Source organism: Leptinotarsa decemlineata, unplaced genomic scaffold (assembly GCF_025532065.1).
Source record: "Leptinotarsa decemlineata unplaced genomic scaffold, Ldec_3_MD MMD2_tig00026361_RagTag_RagTag, whole genome shotgun sequence".
NCBI lineage: Eukaryota > Metazoa > Arthropoda > Insecta > Coleoptera > Chrysomelidae > Leptinotarsa > Leptinotarsa decemlineata.
Genome location: NW_027412704.1, coordinates 3,225,177 through 3,248,323, shown reverse-complemented (window position 1 = coordinate 3,248,323; position 23,147 = coordinate 3,225,177). Strand labels below are relative to the sequence as shown.

Here is a 23,147-nt window from a genome sequence, read left to right as displayed (position 1 = left end):
CATTAAACAAATAATCTTATCAGTTTAAATATTGTTTCCACGAAATCCGGATAGTGTACCTACGTCAACTCATCCAAAAATGATTATTTTAAGTTCTTGTTAAAGGGTGTCTGAAACTCCCAAATTTGGTGGTATCAGGTGTTTTGTAGCCGTGATTGTAAAAAAAATATAAAGTGGTGATCATAAGATTGACGGAACTAAAAAATTGATTTTTGTAGAGGTTTTATAAGTGAATAAAAGTATTTTTTCTGTGACGGAAAAAATTTTAAAATTTTATTTCAGGTAAGAAAATGTCACTTTTCATGAAATGACTATATATATATATATATATATATATATACATATATATATATATATATATATATATATATATATATATATGTATATATATATATATATATATATATATATATATATATATATATATATATATATATATGTATATATATATATATATATATATATATATATATATAATAAGTATACTTTATTGTCTGAAGATACAATAATCTTATCGACAAAGTGTAGACATTCATAAAACTTGATATATCATGATATTTCAGGTAACAAAATGTCACTTTTCATGAAATGACTATATATATATATATATATATATATATATATATATATATATATATATATATATATATATATATATATATATATATATATATATGTATATATATATATATATATATATATATATATATATATATATGTAATAAGTATACTTTATTGTCTGAAGATACAATAATCTTATCGACAAAGTGTAGACATTCATAAAACTTGATATATCATGGTTCACATGATATTGTCAATAAAATATAGGACTATCAATTAATTTAATTTTCAATTGGTTATAACTGAGTATTAAAATAAATAAATTAAATAACACATATAACATATAACATACTGAGCTGATGTTAGACGTCAGTGAACACTGTCTAAAAAAATTCCGTAATACTATATAAAGCCAGATCCAGAAGAGAAGTTTTCAATTTTTTTCTGAACACAGCATATGTTTCAGAATGTTTTATTTCTGTTGGCAGATGATTGAATATTTTGGCAGCGTTATATATGCATGAATTTTTTATTAAATTTGTTTTTGGGATTGGAAGTTTTATGTCATTTCTCTGGCGGGTGATTCCATCAGCGAACTTGTAAAGTGTTTTGTTTTTATATACTAGACAGGCAGGCAATGAGGGCAGAGTTAACAACTTACGAGTTTTGAATAGTTCTTTACAAAATACCCTGGGAGCCACCTTACAAAGATAGCGAATTGCACGTTTTTGAAGAACAAAGATTGAGTTAAAATGTACTTGATTACAGACTCCCCAGAAAGCGATATATATATATATATATATATATATATATATATATATATATATATATATATATATATATATATATATATATATAGATTTACACATAAGTAAAGGTAAAGATTGAATTTTTCAATATTAAATCGTCGTTTTTCCCGTCACAGATAAAAACAGTGTATTATAAACGGGAAAAAATTAGATTTTAGCTCTCAGTTTTTTCTCTCACAACCTCGAGCTAAAATCTGATAGTTTTTTCCCTTGTATAATAAATAACTATTTGTGTAAAGTTCATTGTTGAAAAAATTACAATTTTGACATTAAACTTCACCCATTTAAACTCTATTTCTCCAGAAAATCCTTTTCTTGCTTTCCAACAATTGAGCTTTATTATACTTAGGTAATTTTGAATATTTATCTTCATGAATGTAAAGATACATAGGTAGTACCATTTTTAGATAAAATGATAGTTTCGAAAAATATAGCACAAAACTGTTATTTCTAACTGAAGGAGGAATTCTTTACAGAAGATGAGGGACTGCCAATGGGATCGCCACTTTCACCAGTTTTAGCCAACATATATATGTAATAGTTTGAAACTCTGGCAATTGAAGAAGCCCACAAGAAACCATGAGATACGTTGACGACACCTTCATAATATGGAACAACCATAATAATACTGAACTAGACGCCTTCCTGAAACACATCAACAGCATAAGATCTTCCATCACTTTCACAATGGAGAAAGAAATCCACAACGAATTGCCATTCTTAGACGTATTGGTGAAGAGGACCGACACTAAGTGGGAAACATCTGTCCCACTCCCATATCTGAACCAGGAATTCAACATCTATGAATCGGCTCAAAGAAGAATCATCAAGACTCTATTAGACCGTGCTTTCGAGCTCTGTAATACAAAGGAAGGTCTCGAGAAGGAACTAGACATCATCAAAAACGATCTTCAACGGAATGCCTACTCCAAAGCAATGATGGAACATACTTTGGCTGGAAGATAGCAGAAGCCTCGCAAGGAAGAGAAGCCGTCACAACCAGTGCTTGCACTTCCCTACATCAGAGGATTATCGGAAAGGATAAGAAGAATTGGGTCCAAGTACAACGTCAGAACCTGCTTCAGAGCCGGAAAGACTATCTGTAGCAGCCTAACGAAAACCAGGCCACCAAACGCGGACTGCGATTCCAAGAATTGCATTTACCGGATACCCTGTGAGTGCGGAAAATCCTATATCGATGAAACTAACAGGCCATTGAATGTTCGCATTGCTGAGCACAAGAAACGCACATAGCGAGGGGAAACCAGCAAATCACGAATAGCAGAGCATATTTGAACCCATCAACATAACATTGAGTGGTCCCAAGCTGAGATCGTATACACAGAGGAACATTGGTTCAAGAGGAAATTCAAAGAAGCCGCATATATGTTATACAACAATGTATTCAGTCAAGCTAGCTTAGAGATATGCAACATATGACCCATAAATAGTCAACTCTCGGAGAAATTAGTCCAGTCATTGCCCGGCGAAGACGATTGTAGATACTAACAATCGAAACATCGTGAACAAACTTGACATGAATTCTCTTAATTTTTATTTTTATTTTCTGTTCAGTTGTTCTATTTTTACTTGTATTTCATTTCACCGTTATTTTATTTCGGGTTGTTTTGCTCAATATAATTGTTATTTTCAGCTATTCTTTTTCAATTCTTCTTTTTTGTTCTTTCAGGGATTTGAAATCATTTTATATAATATCAGACAATGAAAATCCGAACTAATGAAATTCAATATGATATTGCAACAGACAAAACTGTTGAAGAAACCTAATACATATAAAATGTATTCAAATAGATTTAGGTTAATCCGTTCGCATATGTTTCTACTGAAAAAACATATATTTTACTTTCCACTACCAAATTCAGGATTATGCATCACTCACGGGAGCTGTTTTTCATTTCTCCTGAAGAAACCGATAATAATCAAAGTTGAACACACAAGATTTGAAAGAACTAAAACTATAATTTAATTTCTTCCAATTCTCCAACAGTTTTCATTATTTAACGCGGGTGACATGCAAATATTATGACCGAAAAGAAATTATAACACACCGCCAAGAACACAGTTCATACATTGAAATCTGTTTTACTTTCGTTACACCAAAAAACTCGAAATTCTCTATGAAAACAGATTGTTTCTCGACTAAGCACCAATCACAACTAAACAGGAAAATGAAATTGAAAGTTTGAGAAAAATATCTGATTTCTTTCGCGGCAATCATCATTGAATGTCAATAGATTACTGAATTCACTAAATAAAACGAATTTTCGATGAAGGTGCAAACATCGTGTTATTTTCAGCGGAGATATCAAAATAAATTGAATGTGCGGTGAAACTAATATTGGAATAATTTTGTTTTCATGGCGCGCAAAGTAAATAATTAATTCATTGGGAGACCGTATGCCCAGGTGAATGATTAGAATTTTGGTGAGTCAGTTTATGGTTATCTATTTTTGGAGTTGAATTTTTTGTACGAAAGATAGTGAGCAAAGAGTAGGTACACAGGGTGTGTGTTCTAGGAAAAATCTATCAGAAATTGAAATACATTGTGGCAAATTTGAATTGAAAATACCCTTGTAGGGGAGACCGGGATTGGAAGTCACATTTTTGTCTTGTACATATTTAGTGTCCTTTTTCATAAATGATCTATGATTTTTTTTATCAGTAGATAGTGTTTTTGTACTTTTTTGCAATATAGAGGAAATATAACAATTCTTAGGGAGAAGAGAAAGCGTGACTTTCAACTCCGGACCAAGGATGGTTGTCACAGTATCTGGGGCAGATAGTCACATAGTTAATTGAGGGGTATAAAAAATATTCAGATGAATAGATCCATTGAGAGTGGGATAATATAAGTGATTAATTATGTCCAAGAAGAGAAAAAAGTGTCCCGCTTGTAATTAAAAAAAATTGCTCCAACTAAAAAACTTCCTTCTGGTAACTAAAATACCAAAAATTCAAGTTCATCAGGCCGCCATGCTTGTAAACTAAAAATACCCATCCCAGCAAAATTATATTTGGTAAGTCTAAAATCCAATGGATATTCTAAATTACATTTATGATAAATGTAACCTGGTAGCCTGATATAATAATAATATATAATAATAATATGTTTATTTGTCAATTGTTCACATGCTAATTTACATCGATTATATTATATATAATATACAAATAAACACAAATAAACACCAACACAGAACATCGCGAAAGCAGAGCTTGTATGCGATGAGACTGCCAACATTTTCGATTAAAAAATATACGTATTTTATGAAATAAACTATAGCAACAAACAAAAAAGAAATACAGAAGAAATAATCTAGACAGTAAATAAAACTTTTGTATGTAGTAGTTAATAAAAATAATAATAAACAAAAAGAACTACAAACCATTGCAAACAACAGGATTTGCCAATACAAAAAAAAACAACATACCATGTTACTAGGACGTCAGCCTCTTAGTAACAAATTAATTTGATGTCGTTCGTCCAAAACGAATTTTTTAATTAATTTTTTAAATTTTTTAAAATGTTCTGCCTGTCGAATGGACTCCGAAAGTATATTATAGGCTCGACTAGCTGGATGCAAATGACTTCGATGACCAATTGTTTTGAGTGTCAGTTCTGTTTTGATCAATTTTTTTACTTTATTTCTAGTGTTATGTTCGTGGTCTATATAATCGTGACGTTTATGTTTATATTGAAAATACACTAACTGTATGTAGTACAACTGACTAATATCAAATATTTTAGCCTCTTGATAAAGAAGGTTTGTAGGATACAACATGTCTCTTTTAAATATTATTTTTAGGAATCTTTTTTGTAGAGTCTCAAGTTTGGGCAAATGACAGTTTGCGGCTCCACCCCATCCCAATATTCCGTAATTTAGCCTAGATTCAACCAGAGAGTAATATACAATCTTTATCACAGGTAAGTCTAAGTATCGGTTCAGAAATTTTATTTTATATAGCATAGGCCTTAATGTTTTAATTACATTTTGTATATGTATATTCCATTTCATAGTATCGTCAATTGTTATACCTAAATATTTTATATATCTAACTCTATTTATTTCTATTATTTTATTGTTGACATGTAACTGTACAACATTAAAATCTGGTAAACGATTTTCATAACAACTAAATGGAACAAAGCACGTTTTTGAGTAATTAACAGTTGATAAATTATAATCAAACCAGTCTATAATGTGAATAAAATCTTGAATAATTTTTTGTTGTAGGTCAGCCCATGACTCACTCTGATAAAAAACAGCCGTGTCATCTGCAAAACTAATTATGGAACCTTCAGTATTCAAGGTAAGTGAATGATTAATATAAATGGTGAACAGAGTCGGCCCTAGAACCGTACCTTGCGGCACACCATATGTTATGTTATGTTATGGCAAATGTAACCTTGTGAATGTAACTCTGTTTTCGAATGTCCTTGGGATTCGAACAGAAATAAATACTTGAAGCCATAAGTACTTATTTTTCTAATTCTTTCTTCTATTTGTTGGTGAAGATTTGCCTATACCTTTGATGACCACTTTTTGTTGATGGTATTGATAACACCGTGTTATCTCGTGAGTTGGGCTACCCATCGGGCGTGTCCCCAGGTGGTGGATAGAAGAACGGTCAGGGGATTGGTGGCCCTGTCCGGGAAGCCAATATGGCCTTACGGACGGCGTCGCCGGACACCTGGTCACTGGCAGAAATAAGTAGGGTAAGGGGAACTAAAACCCCCCAAAAGCCTTTGCAAAACATGTCACCGTGGACCAGCCTACCCAAGCTAAGGCTAACGATCCCTTTGAGAAACTGAGCGAAACCTCATTGTAATCAGCCTACCTCTGGTAATGCGGGGCTCTGTCAGAGGTGACCAAATCTTTCCTTGCTACTCGTGGGAACACACATGAATGAAACAACAGAAACAACAAAAACAAAAAGCAATCCCGAGGCTGAACAGAAGTGTTCACCTCAATCTAAGGCGGTGGCTGGGGATGAACAGAAAGGTCCACCCCAATCTACAGCTTGGAATGAGGCTGGACGTAACAGATCACCTTCAATAGCAAGGGCACATCCTGTAGCGGGCGCCAAGAGCTCCGCCTTGAATGAAGGCAAGGAAAAAGCTCCCTCATTTGTGCACCTCCACGGAGGGAACCCCAAGAAGGTTGAAGAAACCGCTCAACGACAGTAATATCGCTGCATCTTCCAAAACCTTCGCGGAGGCCACCGTGAGACACCTCAAGATTGCCAAAGGTTGTCAATATTAAGGAGATGTCTCCTAGTGATCTGTTCACCTTCCTGGAAAGGACAGGATGGACGATGAGCTAGGAGGACAACTCCTCGGAAGGATGTACAATGGGTCACATGTGGCCTAAGTGCTGTGAATCTACACTCACCCTCCCTACTCTACAGATATCAGAACACCGTTTTGCTTGTATCTTCGACAGTGAATTTTCACAAAACCGTTTCAGAGTGCATTAATAATTAATCTCAAAATGACTTCTCTTGCAGCAAGCAGTATCACTGCGTCTAATACTAGTCGATCAGATTTGCCCATATGATGCTATGACATTTCTATGATTTTCTCTAAAACAAACAAAATTGTATGTAGCAGAAGCTCAAAAAGCCAACAAAAAATACAGCACATATACAGGATGTCCCTGGGCTTCCTCTTTTTCTCTCGGGAATGTATAGATGGGGTCAAAATATCACCAGTACTTCATATAACTTTTTTTCCTAAAATCCTTCGTTACCAAGTAACGGGCCCTCGAAGTTACAAAATGAAAAATGTTTTTCTTTGATAACTTTTCAAGTGAATATTCAAAATCATCCAAATTTTGGTAATTGACTAAACAAATGAATTCCGTCGATGAGCTTTCATGCAGGAGTCAGTTGTTTTGCTACAAAGTCAGGAACGGACTACCCTCGATGGTCCACACCCCAAAACTTTGAAATGACAGATATTTTTCAATATTTTTCAACAAAATAAGGTTAATTGGACAATTTTATGAATAAAAGTACTCGTGTGGAAAGTCGATCGGAGCAAGGAGTCTTGATAAAAATGTAGTTCTACTCGACGACATCAAACCCGCTCGTCCACCATTATTTGAAATGAATAATTATCAAAGCAGAAATAATAATGATAACGTTAATTCAACAACATTTATAACAGGAATAATACAAAGTATGCTAAAATGAAGTCGTAAACAAAAAGTACAGTACCTATATGGAAGTTTAAGTCACAATTGTGATAGCAGATATTTTTTCAAAAGAAATATCAAGTTCTGTAGATTCGTGGTGTTTTTAAACTAACAAGCTATTCTACTATGAAATATCGAATTCATTCCATATTTTGTATGTACATAATACGTGTGGAATAATCACGTTTCGTGTTGATCAGTTATCTGAATCTCATGAAACTCAACATTCGAATGTTTCAAATTCTTCTTCACAGCTAAACTGTTGAGGAGTTTCACTGATAATTATAATTTTATGGGAGAAATTCTTTAACACGAATCTAAATTTAGCTGAAAAAACGCACATCGGAAAAAATATTTACTATACTAATAAAAAGCAAACGAATGAACTACAAAAACGGCTGCACATGATCAGGTGAAAAATATCCAGAGAATAATATTTCTTTCACAGATGTTGACAAAAAAACCTTTTAGAAAGTTTTGATAAAAAATGAGAAACTGGAATGCGATTTTGTTTTGTTGAGTGGTGCGTTGTCATATGACTATCATTGTATTGTCAATATTCTATAGGATATTTTGAATTTTTTTGATATGGCCGAACAGTTTACATTCAATGAATATGCAGATATGCATGTATTTTATGGACGAGCATTTTGTAATGCTGCAGAAGCTCGTCGTCTGTATTCCGAGCATTTTCCCAATCGAACGGTACCGTCAAGAGAAACATTCGAGCGTGTCGATCGCAGCTTGAGGGAGACAGGTATGTAATAATTGATAATAAATTTGAGCACGTTGTTTCATTTCGATATTATTGTAGGTACAGTTTTGCCAAAACGAGGTGGTGAGGGCGCTCCTAGGACTGTACGTACCGTTGTATTGGAGGAAAATATTTTGGAAGCCGTCGCTGATGATCCTTCAATGAGCATCAGAAATCTATCAGAACAGTTCCATACATCCAAGTCCACTATTCATAGAATAATTAGGGAACAACTGCTCCACCCATTTCACATCCAGAAGGTACATGCCATGACACCTCAAGATTTTCCAGCACGACTGGAATATGCCAATTGGTTCATGGATAGGCAAAGAGAGGATATGACTTTTATTAATCGAGTTTTATTCACTGATGAAGCAGGTTTCAGTAGAGATGGAGTTATCAACTCTCATAATCTCCATATATGGGCCGAAGAAAATCCCCATGGGATATTGCAAACCAAACACCAACGGAAATTCAACGTGAATGTTTGGGCTGGTATCATAGGAAACCATCTTATAGGACCATTCGTTCTACAGGACCGATTGAATGGAGAACGTTATTTGGAGTTCATTCAGAACGATTTGAATGGACTTTTGGAACATGTTCCATTGCAAACCCGAAGAGATATGTGGTTTATGCATGATGGCGCTCCTCCTCATTTTAGTTTGATTGTGCGTGACCATCTGAACCATATTTTCCACAATATGTAGATGGATTGGTAGAGGTGGGCCATATTCATGGCCATCGCGGTCTCCGGATTTAAATACATTCGATTTCTTTCTGTGGGGGCATCTAAAAAGCCTTGTTTACGCTACACCTATTCACACAAGAGATGCATTGTTGAATAGAATAACATTACATTGTGAAGCCATACGAAACGACCCTGGAATGCTATTTCAAGTACAGAGAGGGTGTCTTCGCAGACTAAGAAAATGTATAGAGAGAGAAGGTGGTCATATCGAGCAGTTTCTGTAGCGGATTTTTCATTTCTGTTTGCTCTTGAGGCTCTTGAGTTTCGTTAGTTAAACGTGTTTGCATTATAAAAATTCGTTATGAACATTTTACCTATCATTTCCATTTTCCTTAAAAACTAATATTTTCGAATAATGGTAGACATCTCAGGATAAATGTTGTTGAATTAACGTTATCATTATTATTTCTGCTTTGATAATTATTCATTTCAAATAATGGTGGACGAGCGGGTTTGATGTCGTCGAGTGAAACTACATTTTTATCAAGACTCGTTGCTTCGATCGACTTTCCACACGAGTACTTTTATTCATAAAATTGTCCAAGTAACCTTAATTTGTTGAAAAATATTGAAAAATATCTGTCATTTCGAAGTTTTGGGGTGTGGACCATCGGGGGTAGTCCGTTCCTGACTTTGTAGCAAAACAACTGACTCCTGCATGAAAGCTCATCGAAGGAATTCATTTGTTTAGTCAATTAGCAAAATTTGGATGATTTTGAATATTCACTTGAAAAGTTATCAAAGAAAAACATTTTTCATTTTGTAACTTCGAGGGCCCGTTACTTGGTAACGAAGGATTTTAGGAAAAAAATTATATGAAGTACTGGTGATATTTTGACCCCATCTATACATTCCCGAGAGGAAAAGAGGAAGTCCAGGGACACCCTGTATATGGTGCTGCTTGTCACATGTGACTACCAGCACCCGTCAAGTTGAGGCAACCAGCTTCAAAATACATTTCAAAACATAACCCCCTGAAATGACTCTGAATCAATATTCATTCATGAAAACGGATATTGATATCTTGAACCACAGATGTCACATCAAAAATACATGCAATGATAAGAATCTACGGAAAATTCTAGTACACTTATGAGACTCGACATATTTGCAAAAAAAAAAATTACTATTGCCGTCCCAAAAAAAACAAATGTACGTATCTTCCTCACATAGAACTGAAGTGTCGTTAGGGTGGAGATACTGCTCTTACGATCCTTTGATGTTGTTCGATAAACTCTTTAGTTCGTTCAATTTTCCAATATGGCCACTGTGACAACCAAGCCGTGAGACAACCATACTCGGTTTCCCCTAAAATTTGTCTTCTGTGCCTCTTCCATGTGATTTATATGGTTTTCAAACTGTATCGCTTAGTTTTCCTATTCTATCCCACCCGATTGTCTTCTTTCTCTGAATTTTTACGGTTTTCCAATATACCCAATACCTCAACCTCACTAATTACTGCAGTTGTTCTTTTCCACGCTTTATTCTGTGTATGGCTATTTTTTCCCCAATCATCATAATTCCACAAGTGAATTATTTTCTCTCCTCACAGCAATCCTCCCATACTGCAGAGGAATCTAACAACAATTGCTACTGAACCACGTAACCAAAAAAACATCATTGAGAGTCATTCACGACTGAGTTACTGACCCCCTCAACATGACATTTTCTTCCTTTGGGTTTTTCAATATTCATTATGTAAGTCTAATCCTTGATGTGAGAAGGAGAATGAGCATTAAGAAACTACGAACTCTTGAAAACCTGATGATAACTTCGGTGTGTAAAAAGAAAAGTTTGACTGGTGTGAAGAACTGACGGTGAACGAGTTGTAGAAGAGTAACCAGTCCTGTGGTAATCAGATGCGACCCTACTTCTGAAGGCATACTAACACACAGATTTCGCTGCTAGTATTAACTCCATCTGATTTTTAGCCAACCCTAACCTTCAGAAGACACCTGTACAAATTTCACAGCTGTCGGACTGTTAATTTGTGGGATAAGACATTTTGATTGGAGCAACTTTTGTTAGTTTGAACAGATGGATGGAAAGCATTGCTTTTTGGCGAAAAAAAAAACTGTTGAAGCCAAAACTTGGATTAAAAAACATTATTCGGACTTTACACCAGGAAACTCAACCGTTGAGAAGTATTTTGCTAAGTTTACCAGGAGTGAAAAGGGAAAAACAATCAACATTGACTGTAACATAGAGTTATTAGAGTGTTTGAAATGCAAAATCGTGATAAACGGCCCCAATTGAAGAAAAAGACAGTGTGGTTCACGACAATGCATCTTGGCATAAATCAATGAAAACGATGGGAAAATTACATGAATTGGTCTTCGATTTGCTTCCGCAACCATCATATTCTCCAGATCTGGTCCCCAGCTACTTTTCGCTGTTCTCAGACCTCAAGAGAATGCTCGCTTGAAAGAAATTTAGAGCCTATCAACAGGTAATCAAAATCAACAGGTATGTTGAATAATAAAATCGAATTTTATCGAAAAAAATTTGTTTTTTTCTTTGTTAGCCCAACTGTGTAGAGAGGGGACTACGAAATATTTTTCCTCAATATCCCAGTGCCTTACTAGACTAGACTAATATTTTATTTTCAGATACTATTTTAGTAGTTAGCCAACAACAGAGAAATATTGTTATTACGGAAGATACTAATTGGGAAAATGATTAGGATATACAGTTTCAACACCAAAGCATCCTCTACCATGTCAATACTGACAAAGATGTACACTAAATCTTGGCAAGTATTGTATAAACTCGGACAGATCTCGTTGTTGGAACTGTTGAACAAAGTCGATAAAAATGTGCTTTTCTTTTATTCCTAACTTACTCTTCCGCTGTGAGAAGTGTTCTCGATTGGAACTGAGAAAAATATTCAGATTGCGGTTCTGAATGAAGACTTCTAAGTTTCATGAAGTCGATGTATTGTACTTGTTTTTCAACGGTGAACTTTCAACAAAAGATCCATATTACTTATCGTACTGATAAAATGGCGAGAGAAGTCTCCAAAACTAATTGAGGACTTTGTCTTATAAAGGCATCTGGGCTTTTAGAAGAGAGGAAAACAGAAATCTTCTGAAGAAGCTTGGTGTTGACTTTTTGATCAGTTCAATTTCGAAACCTTGTTGAAGTAAATAAAAACAATGGAGAAAATATGGTTGTTACCTCAACCCTTGGTTAGTTGATAGTTAGTTTTAATTCGTAAATGCCGGACTTTTTATGATTCTGCGTAATATATTTCCGTTTGAAAGATACTAGAAACTGTAACGAATACCCTTGAAATAGTGTTCTTTCGAAAAGATGAAACAAATTTATGAAGCATAAAAAATTTATGAAGTATAAACACATGTTAAAAAAATATATTATATGGCTGTAATTAAAGTTTTATTGCGTTCAGTTTCTAGCAGTGATCCTTTATATAAATAGAAGTAATGATTAAGGTTTGATCAAACTAGAAACACGGATATTTCTTTCAGTTCCAGATGAATTGATATTCAAAACAAGAACTGATTCTGTGGAAACTATAATACAATAAAAATAATGAAGAAATCTTCAGGAATCACTCGGATAATGATCAGAAAATATTTTGTAGTGTTCGTGAGTTGAATCATAATACCCGTATTTTTTATATATTCAATAAATAGTGAGTTTTTTGACCTTTTCTCAAAATATTCACCAATTACTGACACTATTACAAATGTAGAAAGGGAAAAATTTTAGTTGGCCCCAATAAGTTACAGTGTGAAATAAATATATTCTTCTCATTACTATTTACTATTAGTAGTAAAAAACATTCATCAAAATATTACGGAATTTGGCGTTTGTGAATCGCCCGTTATGTCAGAAATATCTATTAGAAGATATGATTATTCGACGATTCATAAATTGTTAATCAACATCCTATCGTAGCAATAAAATACAATAAATAAACATTAGGTACGGTTGATTGCTGCGTAAATATAATTATCAAAAATAACCTTATCTTTATCTACTGAATCATTCGAACTATTTATCTAGCCAATAATGTTGGTGTCTCGTGGTTCAAACAGGAAATATATAAGTGAGGTTTGCCTTAAAGTTTCTTTAAAAACGTTGACAGATGTAGTGTTTCTTTATGCTCATCTGAAAAGTTCACCATTTTTGCCGTTTCACTGTTTCATAGAAAATGCATGTTTTCGTCAGGATGGACCACGAAGGAAGCGACATCTGAGTTTTATAGTTCCGAATGTGAAACTAGAGGAAAGCATTGATTTTTACTATGGGGAATTTCACTTTCAAATATTAATTTTTCATTCATTTGTTCGGTTTTCCTCTACACAAATGTAAAAATCAATTCTTCATTATAACAGAAGTGGATTTGAAAAATATTTTGTCTATTATAGTGTAATTCATTAGGCCAGAACTCAGTCACTAACTTTTGTCTCTGAATATTGAAAACAGTCTACTCGATAAAGAAAAGATTTCCTCCAATGAGTCAAATTTACTTAAAACTACATTTATCTACCTGTACTCAAATTATACACAATAGGTCTGAAAATAAACTTTCATATTTGTTGATATTCGTTTCGTCAAGTGGAAGAATAGCCTTATTCTGCACGTCAAAGACCATTCATCATCGCTATCATTCATTATTATATTTATTAGGTTAATATATCCTTACATCTCCATGATGAGGTAGTAGTAGTCTTCCTGTATTCAATGATTTCTGAAAATTTTACTAAAGACTATACCTTCTTTTTCTTCTCATGGAAACGTTCGATAGTTTCCATAAAAAGTAAAAATATTATCAATATATACTTATTTGAATGTATATAAAAGGTGATATTTATTATCATTATTATAAAGTTAAGATATTTCAAATTATTTGCGTAATTTTTGGCTTTGCAAAATTATGTGGAATTCAGAGAAGCATGACTATATCTTTAATCGTAACTTTGGCCCTTCACTTCAAAAAAAGTATGTTTATTCATCGAAAGTAATCAGATCTCTGCAAAGATTTTCCAAATCAACTTTTTGTCGCCTATATTTGTATTTGCGAATTTTATACACGAGTGTCTCGCTTGGAGTATTTGAGTAGAAATCATGACCCGTATATACCTATAGTGTCACGGTACTGGAATAATATCCATAGCTGAGTGAAATGTATTTCGAAATGAAAAGTCAACTGTCACTTTCAAATCAAAATTGTCAAGTGTCAAACACTTGGATACTTTTTTGGTTATGTGGATACATTTTGTAATAAAATAGTGGAAAATATCTAAATTCATTAGATAATCAAGGAACAGATTTTGGTAACATCAATTACTTATTCAATTCCATGTCTGTCTAGTAGAAACATAACTCAGTTTTCTTGTAGTTACACAAATTTTTCGAAAATGTTCCAACTGAGCCGCATAATTCCAAGCACTTCAAAATGCTGCAATGTGTTACCTTCGTTATTACGTTTCAATAATTTCGCCCTATCGCCACCCTTCACGGAGTTGAAGAATTCCCAGGATGCTGAAGATATTTCTTTGAAGCCCAGGGGAAAATTGAACAGTGTAATTGGCAGTCCAAGTAATCATAGCGCCATGGTTGCAGAGGTGTTTGCGTCTTTAAATTCGGAGGAAAATACCTTGAGAACACCCTACACAGATGCCAGACTGGAAAAAGCAAAAAATATTGATGAACTGTTATCTGTATCGCAGGGTAACGGGGTCTCTACGAGACATGCTCTAAAGGTGATTGTGATGTGAAATAATTAATTTCTGAATATGTTGGCTTGTCAGAATGGAAATAAAAGTTCTCGACAAGTATCTGAAGAACAGGAAACAGAAAGTTCCTATCGGCAGAAATTGCTGTATCTTTTGGACTTTCAGGAGTCCCTCAAGGGACAGTTTTAGATACTTTGCTTCTTACTGTTCATTCTTCGAATATTTCATGTTATTTGAATCTTATAAAAGTTATTTTTATTATGTCCTTGATTCGTGATAGCCAACTAAAATCCTATGTAAGTTGTATTTTACACATTTTGTTATTTAGTTCTTTTCCCTCTACATATATTAAGCCCATGCAGAAGTTTTCTGTGTTAAATATAAAAACAATGAATTGAATTTCGCAATTTCCATTATCTAACCGTATTTACTTTGTGAAATGTTATTGGAAATTTATTTTAGGTCGTATCCATACTGGCCGACTGGACAAATGCTGGTAAAGTTGAATTAGCTGACTTCGAAAGGGATTCACGGTTTATAAGATTATGTAAACTGTTAACAAAATCAGGGGGAAGTCACAAACCCTCCAAGATTATTATGTCTCGAAGTGACGACTTGACTACAGTTCTAAGTGTCACTGCTGACGATGAAGCTGCTAAAATGGTGGAAAATATAACGTTATCACAGATGGTCAAGGTGAGGAAATCAGTAGCTAAGTCAAATTTATTTTGTGGTTGCTTAATTTTTCCTAGTAATATTAATGTATTGCGATAAAGTACAAGTAATGTCATGAGAAAATGATTGAGAACATAATTACATTTCATTACCAAAAACACATGTAGAATATACATAAAATGCCAACCTAAGAAATGAAGTATGTATGTCTCAATTCACAGTCTTTCTTCTATAATTCATGTAGACACTTGGGAAGTATCCAACTGAAAATTTCAACCAATTTCACCAAGATTTTTTCTATTATTGTCTTCTAGGTGATGCAAACCCTGTCGTTGAGAAAGCGAAGATCCATTTTATTACTCAGAGCCTTGGCTTACAATATTACAGGAAGTACGGACCAGCTGAATTTGAAGCAATGCAGCGACTTGTTATATAGTATGGCTACTTTGAATTTTCCAGATGAAAATTTGTTATCGAGAGTGGGAGGTGACATTTGTATAGCGCTTGAGAAGAATATAAAGAAAGGTTCAGTTGTAGGATCGATTTTAACCAGTCTGGGGCTTATGAAGTACAAGAATCCCGGTGGGTAGGAACACTGTGTTTCATATTTTTCAGCATTCAAAAAATTGAAATTGAATTTGTGGAATTGTAGGATTACTGGATAGCCTCAGTGAATGGATGGTTAAAAATGACAGTTCTTGCAGACCTCAAGATATCTTCAGTTTATTGATGACTCTGGCTGTGCTTAACTATTTTCCCACGAATTCTGAGAGGTTATTTGAGGTATTAATTTATGATTTTTCAGTTCAATATAGCATTTCTCTAGTTAACAGATTAAGAATTAGCCTTCAAACTTCGCAGACTTGACCCCATTGGACTTTTGTCACAGCAAAGTTGGGGATGTGGTTCTTTCAAATGCTAATGCAATTTTTTGGGGGGGGTTTTAGGTACTGTTACCACAACTGACTCCTTCAGAAGCTACATCACCTGTCGTGTGGCTAGAAATAGTTTGGTCTCTGGTTTTACTGAATAAGGCCTCTAATGAACAAGTATCCAGTGTGCTGAGTGAGGAGTTTCTCAAGAAATTATCAGGTATCATTGAGATTTTTATATCATTAGTAAGAATGTTAGTAAAATGTATCTTATATTTTCTGGCAGGTATATTACATTTTTTTTTTCATTTTGTAAATTCATATATTTCTTTATCACTTTGGCGTGGAAAAAAATATTACTCTGAAAGATATTACAAAATCTGGTTAGTGTAAATATGTCTCTCAAAGGACAATGATTCTGTCAGCCTTGCTTGTCTTCATAGTGAAAAAAACTAGATTTCTTTTATTTTCAGAGGACTCATCCAGCACTTCAATCAAACTGAAGTTACTGAACATTGACAGTGCCGCGCAGTATTTACAGAAGGACTACAAAGGGCCCAGGATATCGGAAAATTCTCCGATAAGGATAACACAAATTTCGCATACCAAAGAGAAGTACCAAATGGTGAATTCTGTTTTGGACACTTTGAAGAATTTAATACAGTCGGAAAAACTCATAAGGACGAAAGTTAATACTGGGCTAGGATTTTTCATTGGTAAGCAAAAGTAATTGAACTACCTGTAGAATCATGGGATTTCAAAGAACTTTTTTTATAGTTTGATGATTGTTCTGGCTCAACAATAAAGGAGCAGAGGTGACTGTATCAGGGTTGATAGTTTCAGATAATTGTAATAGTATATCTCTTTATATTTCTTGTTATGTTTTTTATTGAAATTGTATGACACCCTAATGGCTTACAATCAAACACTAAACCAAGTGATTAACAACTTGTTTGCTGGAACATACGGCAATGTAGAAATCATTAGAAAGTATGCTGTGAGAAGAAACCCCCCTGCAAGAGTACGACACCGCCACCTAAGAGAAACACTGTTAGAAATTATTTTAGTTTTTATATATTCATATAAGATTTTTTTTTGTATGTAATATTGTAAAATAAGCTATGTAATTTTGAAGCAATTTTGTTACATGGGCGTAAGGACTTCGTTCTATAGCCAGTTGAGCAAAATTGTGGTTTTGTTCAATAAACTACAATTGTTATCATTATTATTATTTATAACATTTTTTTGTTTTAGACGCTGAATGCCTGTTAGATAAGAAATGTAGTCCAGTGCCGTTAGAACAAGTGAAACTCAATAAGGAAGCAAGGAGGTAAGAATCGAATAGTTGATCAGTTTTTGAAATTATATATTTATAAACAGTACGTTCTATACCTTCTGTTATCCGCTGTTATTCTGATATCTGAGGATAGTACTTTCCTGCTTCAACAAATAATAGGCAAATATAAAGACAACATTATAGAAACCGGGTAGTGTGAAATGCACGAAATAAAATGGGAGGACTGTGACCAAAGAATGTTGGTCAGACTAAATCAACTATCATAACTCGTTTTGAAGAACACGCATTACACATCGAGTTTTTCACATTAGAAAACTCAAGTGTAGCTTAACACAACTTGAAGAATGGCTATAGAATAAAGCCAATCGTGGACAAGCAACCCCTATACTTCTAGATACTTACAAAAGTCAGGAAAAGTCCAAAAGGGCAAAGTAGCTCTTTGAAAATTCATGAACCAATAATTATCATCATGATTCATCTTTCTCGTGCTCTTGTTTATCAAAAACTCGCGTGAGTCGCTAAAATCGTTTTTGACATTCAACTTTCAGTTGACTGCCACTGACAAAGAATATTATGAAACAACAGGGGCATGAATACTAGTGTAGAAAATCAAAAGGGGCAACTTACAGCATATCAAATTACCTATGAGGACGGTGATACAAAGAATGTTGGTCGAACTAAATCAGCTATCATAACTCGTTGTAAAGAACACACATTGCATATCGAGTTTTTCACACCAGAAGACTCTAGTGTAGCTCAAGACAACTTGTAGAATGGCTATAGGATAAAGAAAGATTGCTTGAAATCGTGGACGAGCAACCCTGTTACTTCTAGATGCTTGCAAAAGTTAGGAAAAGTCCAAATGAATTTTGAAGGGCAAAGAAGATCTTTGAAATTCCATGAACCATTAATTATCATCATGTTCCATTCCCCTCGTCTTCTTGTTTCTGAAAAACTTGTGTAAGTCACCAAAATAGTTTTTCACATTCAAGTTTTAGTTGACTGCCACTGACAAAGAATATTATGAAACAACAGGAGCATAAACACGAGTGTGGAAATTCAAAAGCATCAACGTACAGCATATCAAATTAACTGTGAGAACTATGACAAAAACAATGTTGGTCAGAGTAAATTGGCTATCAATACCGGTTTCAAAGACCACACGAGGCATTTTGGATTTTATACACGCCGTGGAGAGTGGTCGTAGAATAAAACAATTTTTTTTTGAAATTGTAGACGCCGATACAAATCCCTATACTTCTGAATATTGTTATAAACAGTAGTTTTTTTTTTTAATTCATGAATCATCAGTTATTAGCCTATAATGAATTATAAGGATAATTTTTGCTGCCTGTTTCTCAAGAACTTGCGTGAGTCAGCAAAATCGTTTCCCACAATCACCAACAAGAACATGAACACTTACAAGTGTGAAATATAAAAACAAACAACTTGTACTGATATCAATAAATAGCATCCACCATAAAATGGTATTTCGGTACAATTTTATCTGACTTTAATGAAAATTAAGAATTCAATAGCTGATTTTGTATCTTGATCTTTATGTATTTTCCAAATTGCAGGGTTGCAATTTTGACGTATGACTATCATGACATGACTCGTGGCAGAGTGGAACCTACTGGAATCAACGTTTTCGCCACTAACATTCTACGTAGCCAAGGATTCAGGATAGTGACTGTTCCCTATGTAGAATACAGGCCCAGTGATAAACTAGTGCAGAGAGTCCAGTATTTAGAATCGAAATTGAAAGAAATTGTGAAATAATGACTCGTTTGTTATTTGTAGGAATTCTGTTTATTATTATAATTTCGTTTGTATTCTGCCTGTAATTATTTATGAGAAGAATTTCGTTGATTATATTGAATCTATTGTTTAACAGTTGTTTTGAATCGGTTTGATGACTTGTAGCCAATTGAGTGATTTTTATTGGAATGTAACTGTTCCCTTGACCAAACAAAATTATTGCATAATCCGCAAATAAATTGAAAAAAAAAATTTGAACATTCCTCAGAGTATTTATCTCCCTGAACAACTTTCTTGGCGGTACAGTAATTTTATTACAAATAGCCAATGCCTACATAGGTTTGGTCCGGTTTTTATGATTTTACTTTAAACTGTGATCTCCCAGTGAACTAATTCAATGTAATCAAAATAAGTGCCATTTGAATCAGTGCACTTTTGCTAATGTAACACAACTTGTTTAATTCAATCAGCATAAGAATTGTGTGCTCAGGATTCGAAGAAGTCGACGAGAGCCGTTTTTCTCTGGTCCTGATTGACGAAGGTTCTACCGGTGATGAATCCATCAAAGTGCTTGAAAAGACGGTAGTCGGGTGGCGAGAGATCTAGGTAGTATAGTGGGTGAGCCTTAAAAAAAAAGAAAGAAAAAATAAATTGGACAATCGAAGGATAACATAATTATTATAAGAGTAACAGAGACTACAAAAATAATCACAACTCATCTCCACGAGAAAACTCGCTTATTCTGAGAGTATCTGGTAGAGATGAAACAGATATCCAGTAACTATCCAGTGGCCTAAATACTATCCGGCCGAGCACCGGATAACTAGCGCCCATCCGGCTGAATACCGGATTCAAACATTTTTTTTAGGAAGTTGATTGCTTTATTTAGTTAGTATTGCTTAAGAGATTCATTCAGTAATCACACAAATTAGTACTCATAATGCACTGAGGGCAAATTATAAAACGAATATCAACTATCCAGTGGCCTAAATACTATCCGGCCGAGTACCGGATAACTAGCGCCCGTCCGGCTGAATACCGAATTCAAACATTTTTTTAGGAAGTTGATTGCTTTATTTAGTTAGTATTGCTTAAGATATTCAGTCAGTAATCACACAAATTAGTACTCATAATGCACTCAGGGCAAATTATGAAACGGATTTCCGGTAACTATCCAGTGGCCTAAATACTATCCGGCCGAGTACCGGATTACTAGCGCCCATCCGGCTGATTACCGGATTCAAACATTATTTTAGGAAGTTGATTGCTTTATTTAGTTAGTATTGCTTAAAACATTCAATCAGTAATCACACAATAATGCTACAACTTAGAAAATGAATCAGTATTCAGGGCAAATTATGGTAAATAAATACTAAGCTCTCTTTATCAAGAGGTAGCAAGCAATTTCGATTGTCTTTGTAAATGAGTCCAGCTTCAGAAAAAAGTATTTAGCTGTACACACTGCTGAGGGGTGCTGAAAGATAGATGCACTGCGAGCAATACAATAAGTCAATGAATGAGACAATTGTTTATCAACGAAAATATCCAACCACTTTCAAACTAACGAAAATATCCGAATTGGACCACCCTATCCTTCGCACACCGCCTACACATGCGATGCACCAAATGGCAATGTTTTCCGAATATCCGGCTGAACTGCTATCCGTTTCATTTTTAGCTCTCATGTTGTGGATAATCAGCTAACCGCTGATCTAGACTATAGACACGCTCCAGCGAAGTTATGAGATTTTTTTTTATACACCACAGTGATATCTAGCAACCTCAGATGACGTTCGAAGTATACTTGTGAGTTCTGAGAACTTCACTGCTTCTGGCGGAGATGAGCTGAACAGTTGTTGATGGAAAAACTACCAAGTACCTACGGCTATGTGATCCGAGTTATAAACAAATGCTATAAATGGAATAAATAATTGGGTAAGAGTTGGAGTTCTGGGCTAAATTTGTTCTTTAATTATTAGAGTATAAATAGGCCTTAGTTTTTTCATCGTATCTCAATTAGTTTATGAATTATATAAGATGGTAAGAATGATGGAGTAAAGGAGAACAGAATTTTTGAATTCGATATGAAATATAAATATGTTATTCTCGAGAAATAATAATGGTTGTTTTTATTACATTGTGTATAAAAATGAAAAAATATAGAAAAAATTCAATCGTTTATATGACAAATTGTTCATCAAATGAACAAGGGAAATTTCAATAAACACTTTTTTTTCGTTTATCAAAGAGCAAAATAAATTATCATTTGAAAAAAATGGTTCCTTAATATCTTCTGCAGGTGATAGGAAAAAATTGTTGATTAACAAATCCGGCTTTAAGCAATAAACAACTTTTTTTTAAAGAGCAATTTTTTAAAATCATAATTTGCTTTAAAAGCTATGTTGCAAAAATTGTTTTTAATTATCTGATAAAAAACGCGTTTGTTTATATCAATATTTTAAACAACAGCACATACAAATTTAAAAAAAATCATTTTCGTGTAGCTTCTCATTATAAAAACACGGATCGATAGTAATATTGAATAAAAAATTATTTTGAATGATTAATGAAGCTTTTTAATTTTTAATCAAAGTAATAAATTGTCTATAACAAATTGAAAGATAATATTTTTATTATTTTTCCAACGGAAATCTATTCTGAGACCTTTCAAAAATTGCTCTAAAAAATTTCAGATTTCTTATTTAACAATCATCGCACTTACGATGTTCCCGCTTGAGTAGACAAAAATTGTTAATTAAAAATGCATGACTGGAAAATCACGATAGGTGCCTGAATTTTATAAATTTTTAATTTTGGTATTTGATAAGTTGGAATGATATTTTTTCATTAAAAGTTCAAAGTCTTGCACGAGCCAGAGTACCCGTTTTTGAACGTATTTTCAACCCTCTTGGAAAATTATAAACATTGGTCAAAAAGTTCCGGGATATAGGACTTTTCTTGGTAAATTTTCTCCTCTTTCTTAATCTTTTTTCATATTCGAAAAAAATCAAATAATTTTTGAAATATATACAAAAAACCAAATTCTATTTTTTTTTTCAGTTAATTGTTTATAACTTTTGCAATTTTTGTAGGGGTAACGTGAATTTCTTCAAAAATCATCTACACGCTATTCCGAATCAAATGACACCTCGTCGGTGGCGGCGCAAGACCTAAATTCAATGGGTGGGGGCAAGGTACATTTCGCGAGGCCCTGCTCTGATGGTGCAGGAAGAAGGGTTAGTAAAATAAAAAAACACTTTGAACTAAACATTATTCATTAGGAAACACTAAAATGTTTACGTATGTACTCTTTGAAAAAACCCTCAAAAGTAATAAAAAAACATCATGTCAATCTTAATTAAACACGTGTTTTCTTCTTAAAACTATGTAACACTATTGTTTATTCTCACATCAAATACTTTCAGAAATTATAATGGAACATGAAGCGAGGCAGCGTCTCCAAGCGATACTTCAATTGGCTTTCTATTGAGGGGAAGTCCCGAGCAGGTCTCTGATCAGGGATTCCCCGCGATAGCAGCTCAACGTCAAGTAATGTTGCCAGACTAAATAAAAACGAATGATCAGAAACGACAAAGATGATAATTTTTCAACTGAATAATTTCATAATATAATATTGTTTATAGGAAAAATATATATTCACGAATTTTTCGTTTATATGCTTTCGTGCGCCGAAGAGTGGAATGTCTTTGGGTTGAGGATGTTCTAATGTAGTATGTAGTATTCATA

General features: G+C 33.9%; 1 protein-coding gene across 2 annotated transcripts; it reads left to right on the top strand.

Annotated features, from left to right (window-relative positions):
• Nucleotides 1–80: 80 nt before the first annotated feature.
• On the top strand, nucleotides 81–19,533 carry LOC111517584 (FAST kinase domain-containing protein 4). 2 transcript variants are annotated; one of them, XM_074185070.1, is made up of 10 exons: nucleotides 81–282; nucleotides 5,210–5,313; nucleotides 5,624–5,699; nucleotides 15,258–15,491; nucleotides 15,785–16,052; nucleotides 16,123–16,253; nucleotides 16,418–16,562; nucleotides 16,816–17,058; nucleotides 17,597–17,672; nucleotides 19,220–19,533. In XM_074185070.1, the coding sequence occupies exons 3-10, from the start codon at nucleotides 5,679–5,681 to the stop codon at nucleotides 19,419–19,421; spliced, it is 1,320 nt and encodes a 439-aa protein (XP_074041171.1). In that variant the 5' UTR covers nucleotides 81–282; nucleotides 5,210–5,313; nucleotides 5,624–5,678; the 3' UTR covers nucleotides 19,422–19,533. The 2 variants fall into 2 exon arrangements, with proteins under 2 accessions (XP_074041171.1, XP_023029568.2); XM_023173800.2 differs by lacking the exons at nucleotides 81–282; nucleotides 5,210–5,313; nucleotides 5,624–5,699 and adding exons at nucleotides 14,249–14,393; nucleotides 14,459–14,822.
• Nucleotides 19,534–23,147: the final 3,614 nt, after the last annotated feature.

Coding starts and splice junctions, on each gene's coding strand:
- LOC111517584 (XM_023173800.2), top strand. CDS start 14,478: ATGTTCCAACTGAGCCGCATAATTCCAAGCACTTCAAAATGCTGCAAT. Junction 15,492..15,784: donor CGTTATCACAGATGGTCAAG/GTGAGGAAATCA, acceptor ATTGTCTTCTAG/GTGATGCAAACCCTGTCGTT. Junction 16,563..16,815: donor GTTTCTCAAGAAATTATCAG/GTATCATTGAGA, acceptor TTTTATTTTCAG/AGGACTCATCCAGCACTTCA.